The 16,916-nt window shown below is 38.4% G+C and overlaps 1 protein-coding gene across 3 annotated transcripts in view; it reads left to right on the top strand.

Moving 5' to 3' along the window:
• Positions 1-16,916, top strand: part of FOCAD (focadhesin) — a 141,536-nt gene that overhangs the window by 79,607 nt on the left and 45,013 nt on the right. For all 3 annotated transcript variants that reach the window (XM_074932293.1, XM_074932294.1, XM_074932295.1), the window contains 4 exons: positions 707-845; positions 4,826-5,014; positions 5,265-5,386; positions 14,744-14,836. In XM_074932293.1, coding sequence (XP_074788394.1) covers positions 707-845; positions 4,826-5,014; positions 5,265-5,386; positions 14,744-14,836 — 543 coding nt within the window. The remainder of the gene's footprint in view (positions 1-706; positions 846-4,825; positions 5,015-5,264; positions 5,387-14,743; positions 14,837-16,916) is intronic.

The raw sequence follows: 16,916 nt of genomic DNA, 5'->3' as shown, positions 1-16,916 counted from the left end.
TGCTGCATTACTACAAGATTGGCTCCATTTGCATGTTGTAACTGGCTATTATGAAAAGGTCAGGATAAACAACTTCAAAATTAAAAAACTGGACTTGTTTTATATAAATAAAGGAGAAGAGTTCAGCATAAACCTTACAAATGAAAAATGTGTTTCATGTAGAAGAGTACAATCTCTAAACACTGCTGCAATGCTAAATCTTTCACAGTAATACATAGGTCTGTATTATTGGCGCTTTATAGTTGTTAGAAAATGAGTAAATATGTTTTCACTGAAAGCCTTGTAAGAAGTGTTAAGTTTTTCAAACCCTGAAAACTAATACAGAAAAATAATGTCTATCAGAAATGCTCTGTGTATATTAAAGTGCCAATATAAAATATTGTTTTATTCTAATTGAAGAAGAATCAGAGTGAAAATGAAGTTTTAATCATATTCGTTGTCTCTAAGTGTCAAAATTAATTTTACTGTGACAGATATGGATTTACATACCCATATGATTTTTATCAACCAGTTTTGGCTTTCATTTAGGTTGAAGAAAAGCATTTATTCTTTCAGCTTCAAATTAATGAAATGGAGTGAAATTCATGTAATGGGGAACTTTTCATATTTAATTGGTATTTTTGACACTTGGCTGACACTTGGAATCATGAAAGATAATGAGGATTCAGAATTTTTGTGCTGATACTTCTTTTTTTTAATCTTTCAGGCACAGCCAGAAGTTGACTCACAGGAGGAGGCAGACACGAGTGAAGATGAAGGAGAGGAGAAGACAGCAGCGGATCTTTTTGTTCCAGGTTCTTCATATATCAAGCTGTTGTCTCTAACACCAGTTTCTGTTTTAGGAGGTATAATATTTTCAGTATTTGGTGTTACTTTGCAGATTTGTAGTCACAATGCCTGTACAGACGTGTGGCCTTCTTCTAATGCAGCTTCATGTTAAAGTTCACCTTTTTTTTTTTTTTTTTTCTCTCCCTGAGAAAATATCTTAGCAAATTAGAGGTAAAAATGTGATGTAAAAGTTCAGAGGAGAACCAAACCCCCAACCCATTTTTAGGAAGACAGTGAGTCAAAGGTTGTGATAGTGGTAAAAAAGCTTAGAACATGAGGTAAAAATTCTTGCCCGTCCTATATGAAAAGCCAGTTGCTTATTATTTACTTCAGGTGCCCATAGTTTCATCACAATGCAACTTCAATGAGGAGACTGAGCAGATGTTTTTTAAGTCAGCTCTGGAAAAAAACCCCACACCCAAACCCATAGTATTTTATAAACAGACTATTAATAGTATTAAAACAATGCACAGGTATTCAAACAATGGACAGGTCTTACAAGGAGCGACTGAGGGAACAGGGGTTGTTTAGCCTGGAGGAGGCTGAGGGGAGACCTCATCCCCCTCTACAGCTACCTGAAAGGAGGTTTTACAGAGAGATGGGGCTGAGTGTCTTTAACCAAGTAACAAGTTATAGGACAAGAGGGAATGCCTCAAGTTGCACCAGGGAAGGTTTAGACTGGATATTAGGAAGGATTTCTTACAGAACGGGTTGTCAGGCGTTGGAATGGGCTGCCCAGGGAGGTGGTGGAGTCCCCAGCCCTGGAAGTGTTTAAGAGTCAGATCAACATAGCACTGAGGGATCTGGTATAGTTGGGAACTGTCAGTGTTAGGTTAATGGTTAGACTAGATGATCTTCAAGGTCTTTTCCAACCTAGATGGTTCTATGATTCTGTAATGCTGCATACAAAATCTGCTTAATCAATGCTTAATTTTAGTGGTGCATGTTGATACAATAGGTGGTCTCTGGTTGATGCATTTCTTTTGACACCTATGCAGTTGAATCACCTTTAGTATTTGGGATTTTTAATGTTCACTTGATTACTCTCATTAATGCTGTCATACACTTCCAGTTACAAGATTATGACCTTAGTGCCTGGACACACACATTGTTATTTCACCGTTGTTCGTAGAATGCCTGGGATCTTCATGTTTGATTGCAATCTGTAAACATTGCCATGAGATAGTAGTAGTATTTTGTAGTATTTCCCCCCCATGGGGGCTCCTAGAAAGATCTATTCATTAAATGCTCCATGCATTGGCACCTAGTGTATGTGCAACCTCACCTAGAGAGTCTTTATGCACTAACTAGTAAGTTCTGGCAGCTTTTTGGGGAAGACTGACATAGCCTACTTCAACTAAAGAGTGAAGCACCTGGGTAGAAAACTCAAGCTGTGTATTGGATGCTGATCTAGGCAACCTACCAGGAATATGGGAACCCAAAATGGAGTTTAGAGAGAACAGACTGAATGGAAAGATGCAGCTACCACAGACTGGTATAAAAACATATATGCAAATAGCTTTCCAACCCAAATATTAACTGAATAGATTCTCCCTCAGAGGCACCTTCATCTTCTAACGCTTAGTTAACACAGAGTACAGAACAGTTGAGCAAAAGCTTTAGTGACCAGCAGGGGTGGTTGTTGTGAGTTAATTGCTCCACTGAAAGGGTATGAAGCTGTATTCAAGAGAAGATGTCCAAGATAGGTCAAGAGCCACAACATCTCTGTTCTGTTGCAGCTGAATCTGTCAGATCATCTGCTGGAATCCTGCTGTTATACATTATTGAGATTCTCTGCTTCCTTACTGCTTAGAAGGAGAAGGACCAAGATGCTTTTTAAGAACAGTCTGTTTCTCAGAGTTTCCCCTGGAGTCCCTGTTAGTGCACACCAAGTCTACTGAAACTTCCGAGGGAAGTTTAGCTTGCTGCTTGTGATCTCCCTTCTTGCTTTTCCTTGGCTGATTCCTTAAACTCTGAATTGCTGCTTCTTTTCCTTCCCTCCCCCCTCTTTAATCCTTGCAGGAGGAGGAAAATCTTTAGGGTTTCTCAGCTTCTGCGTGCTTCTTGCTGAAGAGGTGAACACTTAATGCTATGGCAGCTTCAGTTAAAGGGTTCCAACCAGAAGGAGAGCTTGTTACTGGCATTACAATTGAATTGTGGGGTTTTTTTCCAAGTGTCTTCTCCATCTCTGGGGGATGAAAATGTCAAAGCTTGCAAACAAATCTACAGGCCCCATTTCTGCAACAGAGCTGAAGAGAAATTAGAAAACAGAGTAAAAGTAGACTTTCTGTGGCAGTTTATTGGAGTATGCTGCAATTCTGATTTACCATAGCTGTCTGCTTATGTGAAGCATAGGAAAGTGAAGTTTTCTTAGTATTTTCTCTGAAATATCTTTAAAACTGATTTGTCATTTCATTTTCCATATTGTGTCAAACCACTGGAGTCCACAGGGTATCAGAATGGGTATGACAGCCTTATTATTTTTTCTTTTAATAGTTTTTCATTCTGGATGTCTGATACCTGATAGTCAGAGAATTAAAAATGATCCCATATAAACTTCAGACAACAGCGGTTTATTTTTTAGTATTAGCATTGAGAAGTGTATCTCTGCAGGAAGGCTGCTAAGAATTTTGTTCCTGTGATGCTAGTTACCTCTTTTTTTCCATCAGACTGATTCCAAACATTAAAATATGATATTCTAGTATTTGCTGCACATCTAGGTGTTTCATTAAATGTATCCAGATTCTGTAGTTTAAGTTGTATCTGGCAGCCTAGATCCTTGGGTTGTATCTCTTGACTGAAGGGTTGCTTTTTGATGTCTCGTGAGTGTTAAGTCCTTTGGCATAACTAGCAAGTGCAATAATATGACAGCACTGGTACTACATGTGCTAGGGCCATGGTACAAAAACCTGTCAAATTTAGACTGCTATTGCACTATAAAGTGCATTAGCACTAGTGCACTAGAAAGAGCATTGCTGAAAATCATGAGAACTTGCTGCAAATAGGAAATGTGAGGAAGTTCCAGTATAAAACTGTTTTATTCCAAGCTGCCATAGGTATTTCTTGGACTCAGAAAGAAGTGAGAGCCATTTTGTCTCCTTTGTCCCTCTAGTTCCTAATCAAAGTGGGACTGCATGTGATTTGGGAACTTGTATGCCAAAGTTTCAAGCCTAATGTGAAACAGCTGTTATAAATAGCCTTAAAACTCAGTTGTATAATGAAAGCACTAACAGACTTGTAAACATAACAGGTTTGCAAGGTGCTGGTACAATGTTGGCTGTCAGTTGTGATGTGATAACAAAAACCGTGCAGTCATTTATATGTACATACATGGTACATACAGAAACACAACGCTTTTTTCTAATGTGTGCATGTAAAGGCTGCTTCAGACTGACTTCACAAATGAGTAATAACTTGATATTAATTCTACATAATGTTAAACCTGGTTAGACTATAAAATGCATAGCTTGAGAGCACAGAACTTAATAAACGATTTGTATTGCTATGGTAACAGAAATAAAAGTAATACTTCCCTGTCTGTATCCACCGTTTGCATATACATGCTCTCTATCCATCTACCCTCTTTGCATTGTGCTTCTTTTAAATCTCTTTAAGAACAACCTGATTATAGAAACAGTATTTTTCACTGTGTTGGTAAACTTCAGTTTTATTTCTCATTGTCCTTCTGTCAGCTTGTGCTAGCGTTATTGATGTAACAATCAAAGAATGCAATCAACAGCTCATGGAATAGTTAAGGCTTTTTTTCTTTGCAGCCTTAGTATCTGATGTGACTTCCACAGAGCCTCTTGAAGTTGCAGGGGCAGCAAGTATGGTGTCAGAGAGACTTGCTAAGAGTTCTCAATCTTTGACCTTGAGCTTTCATCTGAATATGTCATTACTAGTTTATCTCCCCTGAAACGTGGGTGTCATTTTGGGTTTTCCAGGGTTTATTTGACATTCCCTGTCCTCTCTCCTCATTTTCTTGCACTTCATCCAGCGTTTGAAGAGTTTGCAACATCACTTGTTAAACAGGAGATGACCAACATGCCCCGTGGTGTGTATCATTCTGCCTTGAGAGGAGGGACTGTGCGCTCAGACCAGGGAAAGACTATAGCAGGTGTTCCAAGCTTCTTGCTGAAAATGTATGAGAGGAACAAACAACCAGGCATGACACCAGGCCTTGCAGGTAAACTGTCGCTTTCCTGAAGTTAGACAAGTATACATGCTTTGACCCAAAGATTTCTATGAATCTGAAAGTGAATCAGATTAAAAAACAGTGTCTTATGCCGCTTGCGTATGCTTACATACACTTTTAAATTGTTGGCTTTATGATGTTTACTTTGCTTTGGGTTCTCCACTGACTTATGCAAGACTTCTGAACTATTAGCATGAGCACGGGTATTGATCTTTCTTTTCCCCTTTCCTCCCTCTTTAAGCTGGCATGTTGTTGTGTTACGACCTCCCTGTCCATCTGGGCAAAGATGGCAAACCTATTAATCGATTTCTGGCCAGCAGAGGACGCAATTTCCAGCAAATGTTGGTGGTTCTTATTCATGAGGTAAGCTGCTGGTTTTTCTTCCCTTTCCAGAAGCATTATGCTTCCTTCCCCCCCTTACTACTTCATTTGTTTATGCTAATTATGAATTAGTATCAGCTAGCAATGGCATGTATGAATGTATCATAGTTGACTAAAGTTGCTGTGAGAGTTAACTAACCCGAATTGAACATCTAAATGCATTTTTCAGTGTCAACTGCTGAAGTACTTCTGAAAATCAGTAGAACAGAAGGTGACTTTTGCCTTTATCTGCCTTGTAGACTACTATACCTGCCTTATACCTGTTGTATGTAACCAGTTGTAGATGAGTAGCAGGTCTGAACAATGATGGAATGCTGAAAAAATATGTACACCTTGCTAAGACTTGCTACTTTATTCTGTCTCTTAAATGTTTCAGCTCCCTGACCGGTTAGGCTTATGCCAGTGAAACCATCCAGTTACCTTTGGTGTAGTTTTGGGAGAAGGACATGAAATAAGCCTCCACTTAATCACTACAGAAAATAAAGTACTTGTAACAAAATCTTTCAGAATCTTTAAAATTATGGTACTTTTATGGTTGATATGAAAGTTGATCTTTGAAAATTTTGGAGAGCAGTAAAACAAAATAAGTAGTTGAACTGTATCTAGGGAAATTAATGTTGTTTTCCCAATTTTATGCCAGTGTGAGCAGTTGCTAACACAAGTGGAAATGTATTAATCTCTTTAAAAGTTCATAAAATAGTTCCGTTAATAAAACCGTTTTGTATTGCTGCGGAGGTTAATTACATGCATCTGAGGGTGAAGTTTCTGCTCACAAGACATAAATAAGAATGTATGAATTATGTCAGTCAGATATGAGCAAGAGAGCATAGATGATGATAAAAAAAACTTTAATAAAATTTGAGTCTTAGGTAATATGTCCACAAAATAAAAAAGTACGTGAATATGTGGACATTTTAAAGATTTCTTTTTTTTCCCATCCAACACCAATACTAATTCCTGTTCTACTTTTCCAAGACAGAAAAGCTTAAATGATCCCATTACTCCCGCTTTCTCAGACCCATGTACAGGTTGTTTGGTGCTGTTAAAGATAATTTGGTTGTATGCTGTTTCATACAGAGGAGCCTTTTCTTCAGAGCACAGGATTGATCCTGTGTTGACAGCAACCCAGAACTGTGTAATAAGAGGAAGTGTTTTATATTGTACTTGTTGCAGGAGTTGGAGGAGGTAAAATGAATGCGATAGGGGTTGCAGGTGGGAGTGTGTCTGGGTCTGGATTTTGGTTTGTGACTGACACCCAAAAGACCTACGAGCCTATGTCCTGCAAAATTCCTTTATTATGCTAACAAAATCACTGATACCAAAGACTTTCTGTTATGTAGGGGTTTGAGGGGGAAGGTTGCATGCACAGGGTATGGAGAGTTTTCTGTTTCCAAACTGAAAGCCTGACACAGAATACATGTGTCTGCATTGGAAGATAATGGGGGCTACATTGTGATGGCTACGTTGTGATCCTGTGATGCTTCCACATGACTCCCTTCTGCCTTTGCTTTCAGGGCCAGCTTCCTGCTTGTTCACACTGCATTAGTACTGATTCACTCTCTTGGTCTTTTCAGAGCAAACTAGTTCCCTCTCTAGCAAATCTGCCTGCAGCATAGTTTGCCTGAAATTTCCAGTCAAGTGATGTGGTTGTGTACCATGTGAAACTGGATGCTTTTACCTAGTGTAGTTTTCCAGCTCTGTACCATCTTTCAAACATTTCTATGTACTAGCATACACACAAAATTTTTACCTTTCATACAACATCTTACCATTTTGGTCCTTCTCAACTGAAAAGTCACAGAAAGTAATAATCATGTCTTGGGGCCCCAGAGACACCACATGGATCCCAGTAGAAGTTAGGGCCAGTGGTACAAGAACAAAAGCCAGTCTGCAACAGTTGGACTGGGGTATTGAAATCTCTCCCTGGTGCTGTGTTAATGAAGCTGTGTTAATAACCCCAGTTTCAACAGGGTTATGAAGTAATTAAGATAACAAGTTCTCTCAAACTAGTAAAAATAAAAAACTCACCCTTACACACAGATCTGAAGGTATCTAATCATGTTTGCAAATTTAATAAGTATTTTTTATCTTGACATCTGTACTGCTAAAGAATGAAAGCAGAAACTGGAGATGATACCTGTCATAATCACAGGAGTGTGCGAGTCACTTAATGCATGTTTTCTATAACTACTTGGATGCTCCAGTGGAGAGCAACAGGGGAGGTCTACAAGGATACTGCAAAATATGTCAGAAGAACAGATTTAGAGTGAGTAGCTCTGAATGAAGCATAGGTTTGCATAGCATCCAGAAAGAAAAGCTCTGCCTTCTGTGTAGTTGCTTCATTCAATGGGACCTAGTTCTGCCAAAGGTGATATAATTATATTATATTATATTATAATAAAAGCCATGTATTGAAGTGTTATATAAGCTGAATTACAGTGGAATAAGGATCAGTTCTAAACTACTGTGTTGTAAACTACTCACCTGTTACCTTACTGAAGCACCAAATACAATCTCTGCTAAAAAAATTATTTCTGTGTACTAGCTGTTATGTTTATAACATCCAGCAGCACATAAAAATTTACTTTTCTTGTGCTAACAAGCTGCCTTCATAGAATCACAACCTAAAATGGTTTGCTTGACAGAGCATGGGTTTTTATTGAATATGGTGAACTGGATGGAGTTAGTGAATACATACCAATGAGTGGAGACAGAAATATTTTATCAAGTACCTCAGAGTTTTACAAAGTCAAATGATTCAAGGTCTGTAGTAAAACTGAAAAGAAATCCAGGTATGTTTTAAATATAAAGCTAAACACAAAACATCTTCAGACAATCCTAACTGTACCCTTTTAGTGAAAGTTCCCAATAACTATAGAATTTTGATCAAAATATATCAATATTTCTGTTCTTGGCTTTGTCCTGGTTTCAGCTGGGACAGAGTTAACTTCCCTTGGGCTGAGAGGGAGCCCAGCTAGAGGGCCGGGTCTGGATCGGTCACTGGAGCATTCCATATCGTGTGACATCATGCTCAGTATATAGGCGGACAGTGCTTGTTCATGCCCCGTTTCGGTTTGGGTTTTCCCAGTTGGCGCAGCGGGATTTCTGGTGGGGTTGGGATCGCTGCTGTGGGGACGGGCTGTGTACTGGTCACCGGTTGGTAAGCCACTGCTGCATTTTACCCCTTTGGACTTACTATTGTTACTGTTGTTTTGTTACTATTACTATTTTTTTTTTATTCAACCTATGAATTCCTTTTTTTTTTGTCCATCCCCTATTTCACTAGGGAGGGGCGGGGGGAAGTAAACTGATTGGCTACCAGCTGAGTTCAAACCACGACAGGCTTACACTGCTTTAAAAGACAAAAAAGTTTTTTCTTGCCTTTTTTTCTCTTGTACATAGAGACAGTTATAGTTAGGGTTGTCAGGAAAAAGCTATTTGGTCCTTTGGCTTGAAGTGAGTCCTTGGGCTGACTGGAGTGAGTTTCATGCATTAGTGTTTGTTTAGCCCTTGGTGTTCTTCTGGGGAGCAGAGTTTAACAATAAAAACAGGGAGTTTAAGCTATAAAGTTATCAAATAGCAGTACTGGTCTAAGAAAATTACATTAGTAGGATGTAGGCTCATTTTTCCCTGCACTGCCTATAGGAATTAACGTGTTTTTGCAAAGTCATTGCTTCAGAGTTCAACACAGCACATTAAGCAACTTTTTAAAGGGATTTTAAATTACTGGAATGACACTTGTTTGCTACTGCTTTGACTCCTTTTTATTTTCATTTGGGGAATGAAAAATAATGAGGTAACTCTCAAGTGACTTTTTCAGTAAAGTAGGAAGTGTTTACATAAAAAGAAGACAAAGTTGTCTTTCAAGCATTGCAGTCAGCATAAAACTGAAAAATGTGAGGTGGATGTAAACACCAAGAAATGACAATTAACTGAGAGATAGGAAGCATCCATTTATTTTATCTCTCAAAACCCCCTACTAGCTGGCATTTCCTTAGTTAGGGATTAGCTGTCATTGCCATACTGGGATAATAACATTTTTATCTGTGCTCACATCTGTAGAATATGAACCTACAGGTTGCATATCTGTTTCTGCATATGCTTAGTTGCCATTATTACACTTAGTTTTTTGAGAACTAGGATACAGGGAGGGTCTTGAGGCAACTGGTTTCATTTTGTGAGATTCTTTATATGTAAAAGTGTGGCGTGAGATTCTGCTACAAAAATGAGTTACATGAGGTTTTTATGCAGAGGAAAAAATTTCTTCTTGTGTGTTTAAAAGTCTATAAAGCATACAAATTACAAATAGCTGGGTTTAGCTGTCATTCAAATCTAACAGTAACAACAGTAAAAAGGTAATTTACTGTTAAACCATAATGGGTCAGACTTACTCTAGGTGCTATTTTGTTCTAGATGCTATTCTAGCTGGGGGATTGGATGCATCTGTCAGCAGGATCAGATTAAGATGCAGAAGGGTTTTTTGATGTTGTTTGTACTGGTATCTCATGGGAGACAGAACATACAGAAACAGCGATGCATTTGAAATGCTGTGTTGCCCTTTACTGGTCACTGGGGACTTGAAAGAGGAAGGTCATCTTCTCCCTAGAAATGAGGAAGTGCTGTTTGACTATTAAACAGAGCTTGTTAACGTCTCTTTGAGGTGATGTAGTCACAGTGGTCAGAAGTCACACAGATCATGAGTTTTCTTAGTTTTCTCTATGGCTGCCTGGATCATACTGCACATGAAGTCCCAGAGGTTTATCACAGTCACCTGGGCTGAATCAGCTAATTATCTGTCACTCTTTCAGTTTTTGGAGTAATGATTCCTGGGAGTTTATAGTAATAATGTCTTAACCAGCTTCACTTAGCTCTGTTGTGAAGATGAATGAGGATGAATAGTCACATACGTTCATGTCATGTACCATATGTTTTGGTGGTTCTGTAAATGTATGTTTTGAATTAAAGTTATTAGGCTTCCAGCTAGCTACCCAGCTTTTCTTTCTTTAGTGGAGGTGAAAGGAACGGTTCATGCTACATGCAGAAAGCACAAAGGCAGCCTGCTTTTGGCACACAGGTGTGGTAAATGTTGGCTTTGACAATCTGAACTGGTGCAGGTTTTAAAATAAAGGAGGATAGTCTTGCCTTTGCATGTTTCTCAAGATTCAAGTGCTTTCTGTGTGTTGGAAATAGCACAGTCATTTTCCACTAATAATTATTGATACTTAAAGGCACAGGTGCAAAGTTGGGTGCTAGTGGTGAGTTGTACAGTGTTAAATATTGCTCTACAAATACTAATCATGTTAGACACATTGTACTCATGGAAGAAGCATTCCCTGCTTCTGTTTTAAGTGTGTTCATTAGATGTGCTGTGATGATATGCATCTTTGAGCACTAAAGTGGAAAGCTCATTCTGTAAATTTCTTTCCTCAATTGAATTTGATGTACTTAAGAGGTTCAACAGCTTATTCAGATTTTGTATGTGGAGTACCTTAAGATGATAATTGGATTTTCTGGAGCAGAACTTCTGAAGTGTATTCTTCTGTGCTGAGGTATTTCAGTGGATGTAGTTCAGATTATGAAATGCTTTGTGCTGGTTTCCACTACTGAATTTACTGAATATATCTCCTCCAGTGATATAATAGTATCCAGAAAGTAAGTTTGCCGACTGAATTTTGCTTTTTACTCCTCAGTCTAGTATGCCTTTTAGAAAGACTTTTTTTTTTTTCTCACAAAGGAATGCTGGGGGAAGGATTTTGAAATCTATGCATGCAAATAGGTTAAAAAGAGCCTCTAAGGAAAATTCGAGATGAAAGGAGATGCTACTTCACTATTTCATTGATACTGATGTGAATATGTAATGCTGTCCTTATTTATGAAATCCCTGAAGCTGCAGTTTATACGTCCCATATGTGAGAAGGACACTTAAAACATGCTTAAACATTTCACTGACACATGGTTATCATCTCAAACACGTTTTCACAGCCACACATTTGTTAGAGATGAGCTGAATGTAGGGACCATGTGAGTTGGAAGGGCTATGAAGATGGAAACCTGTTGTACTTAGTAAAAGAACTTCCTGGGAATCGCAGTCTCCCTTCTCTACAGCAGATTTTAAGTTGGGCCATAAATACTGATACCATAGTTTCTAGGTTCTTTAAACAGTATTGTCTCAATTAGATACCCAGGGAAGTGATAGAAACATGCTTAATTTCACTGTTCCCTAAATTTGTTTTGTGTGCCCTCTGCTGGCTATGTATCAGTGCAAAACGAGTAAGCAGTATACAGAGAGATCTGTGCTAGCACAAAGGCACCAGTGCTGAAAGAAAGCTCATCCAGAATTTGCCATGGTGTTTGATTTTTATTGGGAATGCACTGGAGAGGGGAAACGAGATCCTGATTTAATTTTAAATCACATTCCAGTCTTGCAGAAGCATGTAAAACTTGTGCCATGTGTATTCAGAAGTGTTGAAGTACAAGAGTAGTATTTCCTGTGGTTTGTCTGCATTTCCCTATCTTGGGTTTTGGCCAACACAGTCTATGCTTCTGTGTCTTTTCAGGGATACATGTCCTTCTTAAGCATTGATGAACAGGCTCAGATTACTAGCTCCTAGCTCATGCTGTTTCTTACTGCCTCAGATGTCAGGCTGCAGCTCTTCCTTGAAAACTACTTGGCAGCCTGGTCTGGCTATGCTGCCTCCTAAGAACATCCCAGGACCAGCGTGGCAGTGTTTCACAATCACTCGTCATTGGTTCAGAAGTCCTCTGAGCCCCCTTCCATGCATTTCCCACCTGCCCAGTATCTCCTTACGCATAAATTGCGCACTCAGAAGAACATGAACTTCACTTATTGTCCTCTCTGTCTGTGCTTGCTAATATTAGTTAACTGATGCTTAATGTAGTTGTCGTTACTACTGTGTATCCAGTGGTACAGAAGAAGTAAAAACTGCAGTTTCTGTAAGGGAAACCAGCAGTTGTCAGCACTGCTTATGTGATAAGCTTCAGTACCATGTATTATCGTTTTCAGTCATAGATGAATTTTATTTGAATGTTCTTTGTTATGTGAAGATGTTTTATTCCCTCTTGTCTTCCTCTCATTCCACATACCTGCAAAATGGTTTCTGCCATGAAGAAAGTTCATTTAACAAAAGCTGTTCTTCTGGTCATCAAGCACATCTACAACTTTAAATAAGATGCCTGAGGTGCTAATAATACATTCCTGATTAGACCACATTGTCTAATTGCTTTAAATTCAACAATACACCTAAAGTTTTGTGTTTCCTGCGTGAACATCTGCTTTTGCTCTGGTGCACAAGTGTGGATTATATGGTGAACTTCGTAAATCACCGTAAGACCAGACAAATCTAAATGTACAAGTCTAAAACAGTGTCAGAGTAGAGGCAAAGGGGAAGACTGGAGTTGCTGCGGATGCCTTGGGAGTCCAAGGCAAACAATTGTGACTGGAGCCTTGACTGCTCATCAACTTATTGAAGGAATTGATGAGCAGAGATGAGAGGGATGTGTGAATAAAATTCTGGTTAAAAAGGTGGGGTGGATTAGGTCATCACTTTTGATTGGTTGACTTTTAAATTGTTTTTATTTGTATAGATGTGTTAGTACTTACAGAAAACTGTTTTAAGTTCACCACTGACAGTGGGCATGAAGCTTTATCACAGTCCTTCAGTTTTTGATGTAAAATCCATGTAAAGAATATTGACTGCTTAATGTACATCACGAGGGGCATAACATAAAGGGGTTGAAGCAGGAAAACTTAGGACAATAATCAATGGACAAGGGGAGTTCAGTTTATCTTAGTTAACCATTCTGTACAGAGGAGGCCAGTGGAGCACATGATGGAGAAAGGAGAGTTTTGCATACCTCGAGGCATGGAGTGTTTTATGTGTTAACAGTGACTAGTCTGTGTAATAAAATAGGAAAAATGTAATAATCTTTTGGGATTAAGCCTGGCAAAATTAGTTATTCAAGGTGGGCTTTGCACAATTTTTGATCACGGCTCATGTGTTCTTTTAATTCAGAAATAGAAAGTGTAGGCCTTAAACAGTGGATACCAGGATATATCCCATCTCATTGCAACCTGACATGTTTACCTTTCCCTTGTTGAAAACTGATTGCCCTGGAAACTGCTGAGGTTGATTAACGCCAGTGGAGTCTGAATGGCTGCAATGACATTTTTTCACATTTTTGGTAGAGGCAGACAGTAGGAATAACTGGATGGTAGCAAGAAAAATCAATTCTGTATGCCCACTGTAGAATATGATGAGCTATAACAATAAACACTCATCGTTTTAATTATGGAGTTTATGTTGTTTGTGGGTCTAAAACCAAAGCAGTTTAAAAGGAGAGGACACCTGAACTCCTATCATACTTCAATAATATGTTGCTGCAATTAAGACAGTCCTGGAGAGAGAGAAATAAAGCCTCTTCTAATTAGTTATTATACACATTTTTTGTGAATAAATATATTTGGATTTATAAATTGCATAACATGCAAATTGTGAGGACAACATCTTCTGGAAAAGTCTTTTGAGTCAGTTTGCTATGGTGCTTATTGAAGGGAACAACCTTGGGCTCCTGAGGAAAAGTCCATGCACATACATCAGATTGGGTAGTTGACTGAGTTATTCTTTTGTTGTGAAGTTGGGGCTCTCATACCTACATGGGACTTGGAGGCAGGCTGGCAGAGCTGTTGCATGTTCCTTTAAACTATCTCTGAGATGGTGGTGTTTCTCTCCTGTTAGTTCTGTAGTGGTGCTTCCTGGGAAGAAACTTTGATTCCTTTCTCTCTTTAGCAGTTCCTTCCTTAAAGGAAGTTTGAACTATGTACTTGAACATAGTTATGTATACCCCAGTCATGGATACTAAGTCGTTGTGTATAACCTCCCTTGTATTTAGATAGTCATCTACTTGTATTTAAGTGTCTGTTTAAAAATTTTAGAACCATAAAAAATTTACAAAAACTGTGACAATCATAAACTGTACTAACATCTTTGTTAAGGTATGTATTGTTTGTCTGCCAGTGATACCAAGTGTTATGCTTAGTGCCATGTATAATTCCACTGTGCTCTCTGGGATCCAGTTATCTATTCAGCTCCCTGAAGCAACCAATTTTGTCTGACTTGGGTAAACGAAGTTGAAAGTAACTTGGTATGGGTAGTCAGAAAGGAGAACAATGTACATTATCACTTTAGTTTCCTGCACCCATGTGTATTGCCCTATGGGCATGAGCAAATGGTTGCTTGCAAATCACAGGTTGGAGAACATATATTCTGCATATGTTAGACTTAATAAAACTATTTCTACCCTTTCTGGTGTATTATACAGGTTAACATTCAACCTTCTGAATGGCACCGCTCCATACTGCTGCCACAGTCCTGGTTAGGATTTATGAGTCGAACCTACAGTGCAATCCTGCAGGTAATTTTGAGGTACATAGTATTGTGCACATTAATGCTTATTCGGGTGGTATGGATTTTATTTTTACCAAAAAGAGCATCCATGCAGGTTACAGTGATTTAAAAATAAAGCTTGAGGTATTTAATAATAAGATTACAAAAATGAAATAAAATAAGATGAGTCTTCAGTTAATGGCAGCGCAGTCTGGGATACTTTGTAGAATTATAGCTTCCGCTTATAGTTCATGTTCTTTCAGTCTTGTTCCTGTGTCAAGTGACAGAATATGTGAATTCTTAGAATTTTTAGAATGTGAAATTTTAGCTAGAGTTCTAACCTATTGTTTTGAGTAGGAATTTTTTAATAATAGTATCACAAAGGAGATGGAAGCTATTGAGTAATGATTCATTAAATAGAAATTCTGTTAACCAGGATGTAATGCTGTCACACTGTGAGAGACTGGTCTTTTGATTTTTACACCCTATATAATGATTAGGAAATATCTTAAAACCTTTCTTTCATTAGGTTAGCTGACCTGATATCTAGAACAACATAGTGCCATTTGGTTTTTGAAGAAAATGGTCTAAAAAACTTGTAACAAATAGCTGCCTTCTAGAAGGTTCTTTTTGTGCTACTAGAAGGGTTTATTTGAATTTTCAGGCCACATCAGCTGTTTTCAACGTGAGCAGCTCTGGTTGCTGAGAAAATTCTAGAAGCTTTGACTGTTCCTTGTTTTGCTGTGCAACAATACGCTTCTCTAACATTTTCAAAACAAGTGTTATCTTGGCCATCAATAAAATACCAGATTCCAAGAGCCAGCCCCATTACAAAGCAGGCAGCAGCTATTCGAGTTGTAATTTTAGGTCGTAACTACAGAGGGGGCCATTGTTGCTTGTACTTAATTACTTTCCTGTTTTGCTTCCCACATGAGGCAAGATTTCATAAGCTTGGTATTTACCAGACTTTTCTGAAAGCCTCTGTAGAATGTCATGCCATTTTACAGGGCAGTAGAACCTATTTTTGTTGCTTCTGAAGTCCCTCACTGGAGACCTAGTCTCTTTACTTAGTCCTTATGCTTCTGTAGTACATTTCATCTGAGATGGCCAAAAAAGACTACAGTGTTAAGATGAGCAGTCTGAATCATACATAAGTTAGTATTTCTAAACAGCTAGTATAATTTTTGCAGTATGGAGGCAGATGTTCAGAGTCTGGTTCACCAAAACACTTGTGAGAAGATTTTTTTTCCCTCTGGGCACCTGAAAGTCCTCTTGTTTTTTAGTATGTCTACTCACATGCTTAAGCACTTCTTCCATTTTGTGCATTCAGCATATTTTTGACACTGAAGTCAACCTCATCATAATCATCCTATAGGTCTTGATTTAGTACAGAACTTACACCAGTGTTTATGTGTTTGGGGAAGTGGCAATAGGTTTTTGCATAGTTTCGTGCAGTTTCCTCTTTAGTTGGTCTGTTGTATATTGTACTTCAATCTCTGTGGAGAGTCACCTTTTGAGTGACACTTGGATCGCAGGACTCTCTTACATTCTCAGGTTTTTATGCACATCCAAACTACAAGTATTCAGTACCTGAAAAACACAGTTTATGTGCCTGTATTTTTCAGTTAAGGCTTAATAACCTACTAAAGAGACTGAACATTAAAACAAAAGTGCTTAAAATATAACAATTCTAAGAGGCCAGAATCCATATCATTTCCTTTAAGGTACAGAAAGAACTTGTAGCAGGTCGCAGGGAGGTTGATGTTCTCAAAAGGGAAAGAATGAGGAATTCTGTTTAGGTCGTGAATCAAGAAAGTGATGTTTTGCTGTTAGAATCCATTTTAGCTAGCAGGCTTCTAAATGTCATTTCTTGCTTGTTGTACCCCTTCCCCTTTGCACAGACTAGGAGAGGTGTCTCAGTATCTGTGGGTGGTTTTGCCATCTGTAGCTTGTTTTCTGCACTCAGAATAAAAAATTATGAATTCTTTTGCTTAATATATTGTATATTATGGTGGAATCCCTTATGAAAAGCAGTTAAGTTCACATATAAGTAGCCCCCAGGTGAAAGGCTATGTCCATTACCTCAGTGTTCTTTGAAGAATATTACG

The sequence above is a fragment of the Athene noctua genome, chromosome Z (assembly GCF_965140245.1).
Source record: "Athene noctua chromosome Z, bAthNoc1.hap1.1, whole genome shotgun sequence".
NCBI lineage: Eukaryota > Metazoa > Chordata > Aves > Strigiformes > Strigidae > Athene > Athene noctua.
Note: the sequence above shows the minus strand (reverse complement) of the source record. Positions and strands in the feature narration are given on the sequence as shown.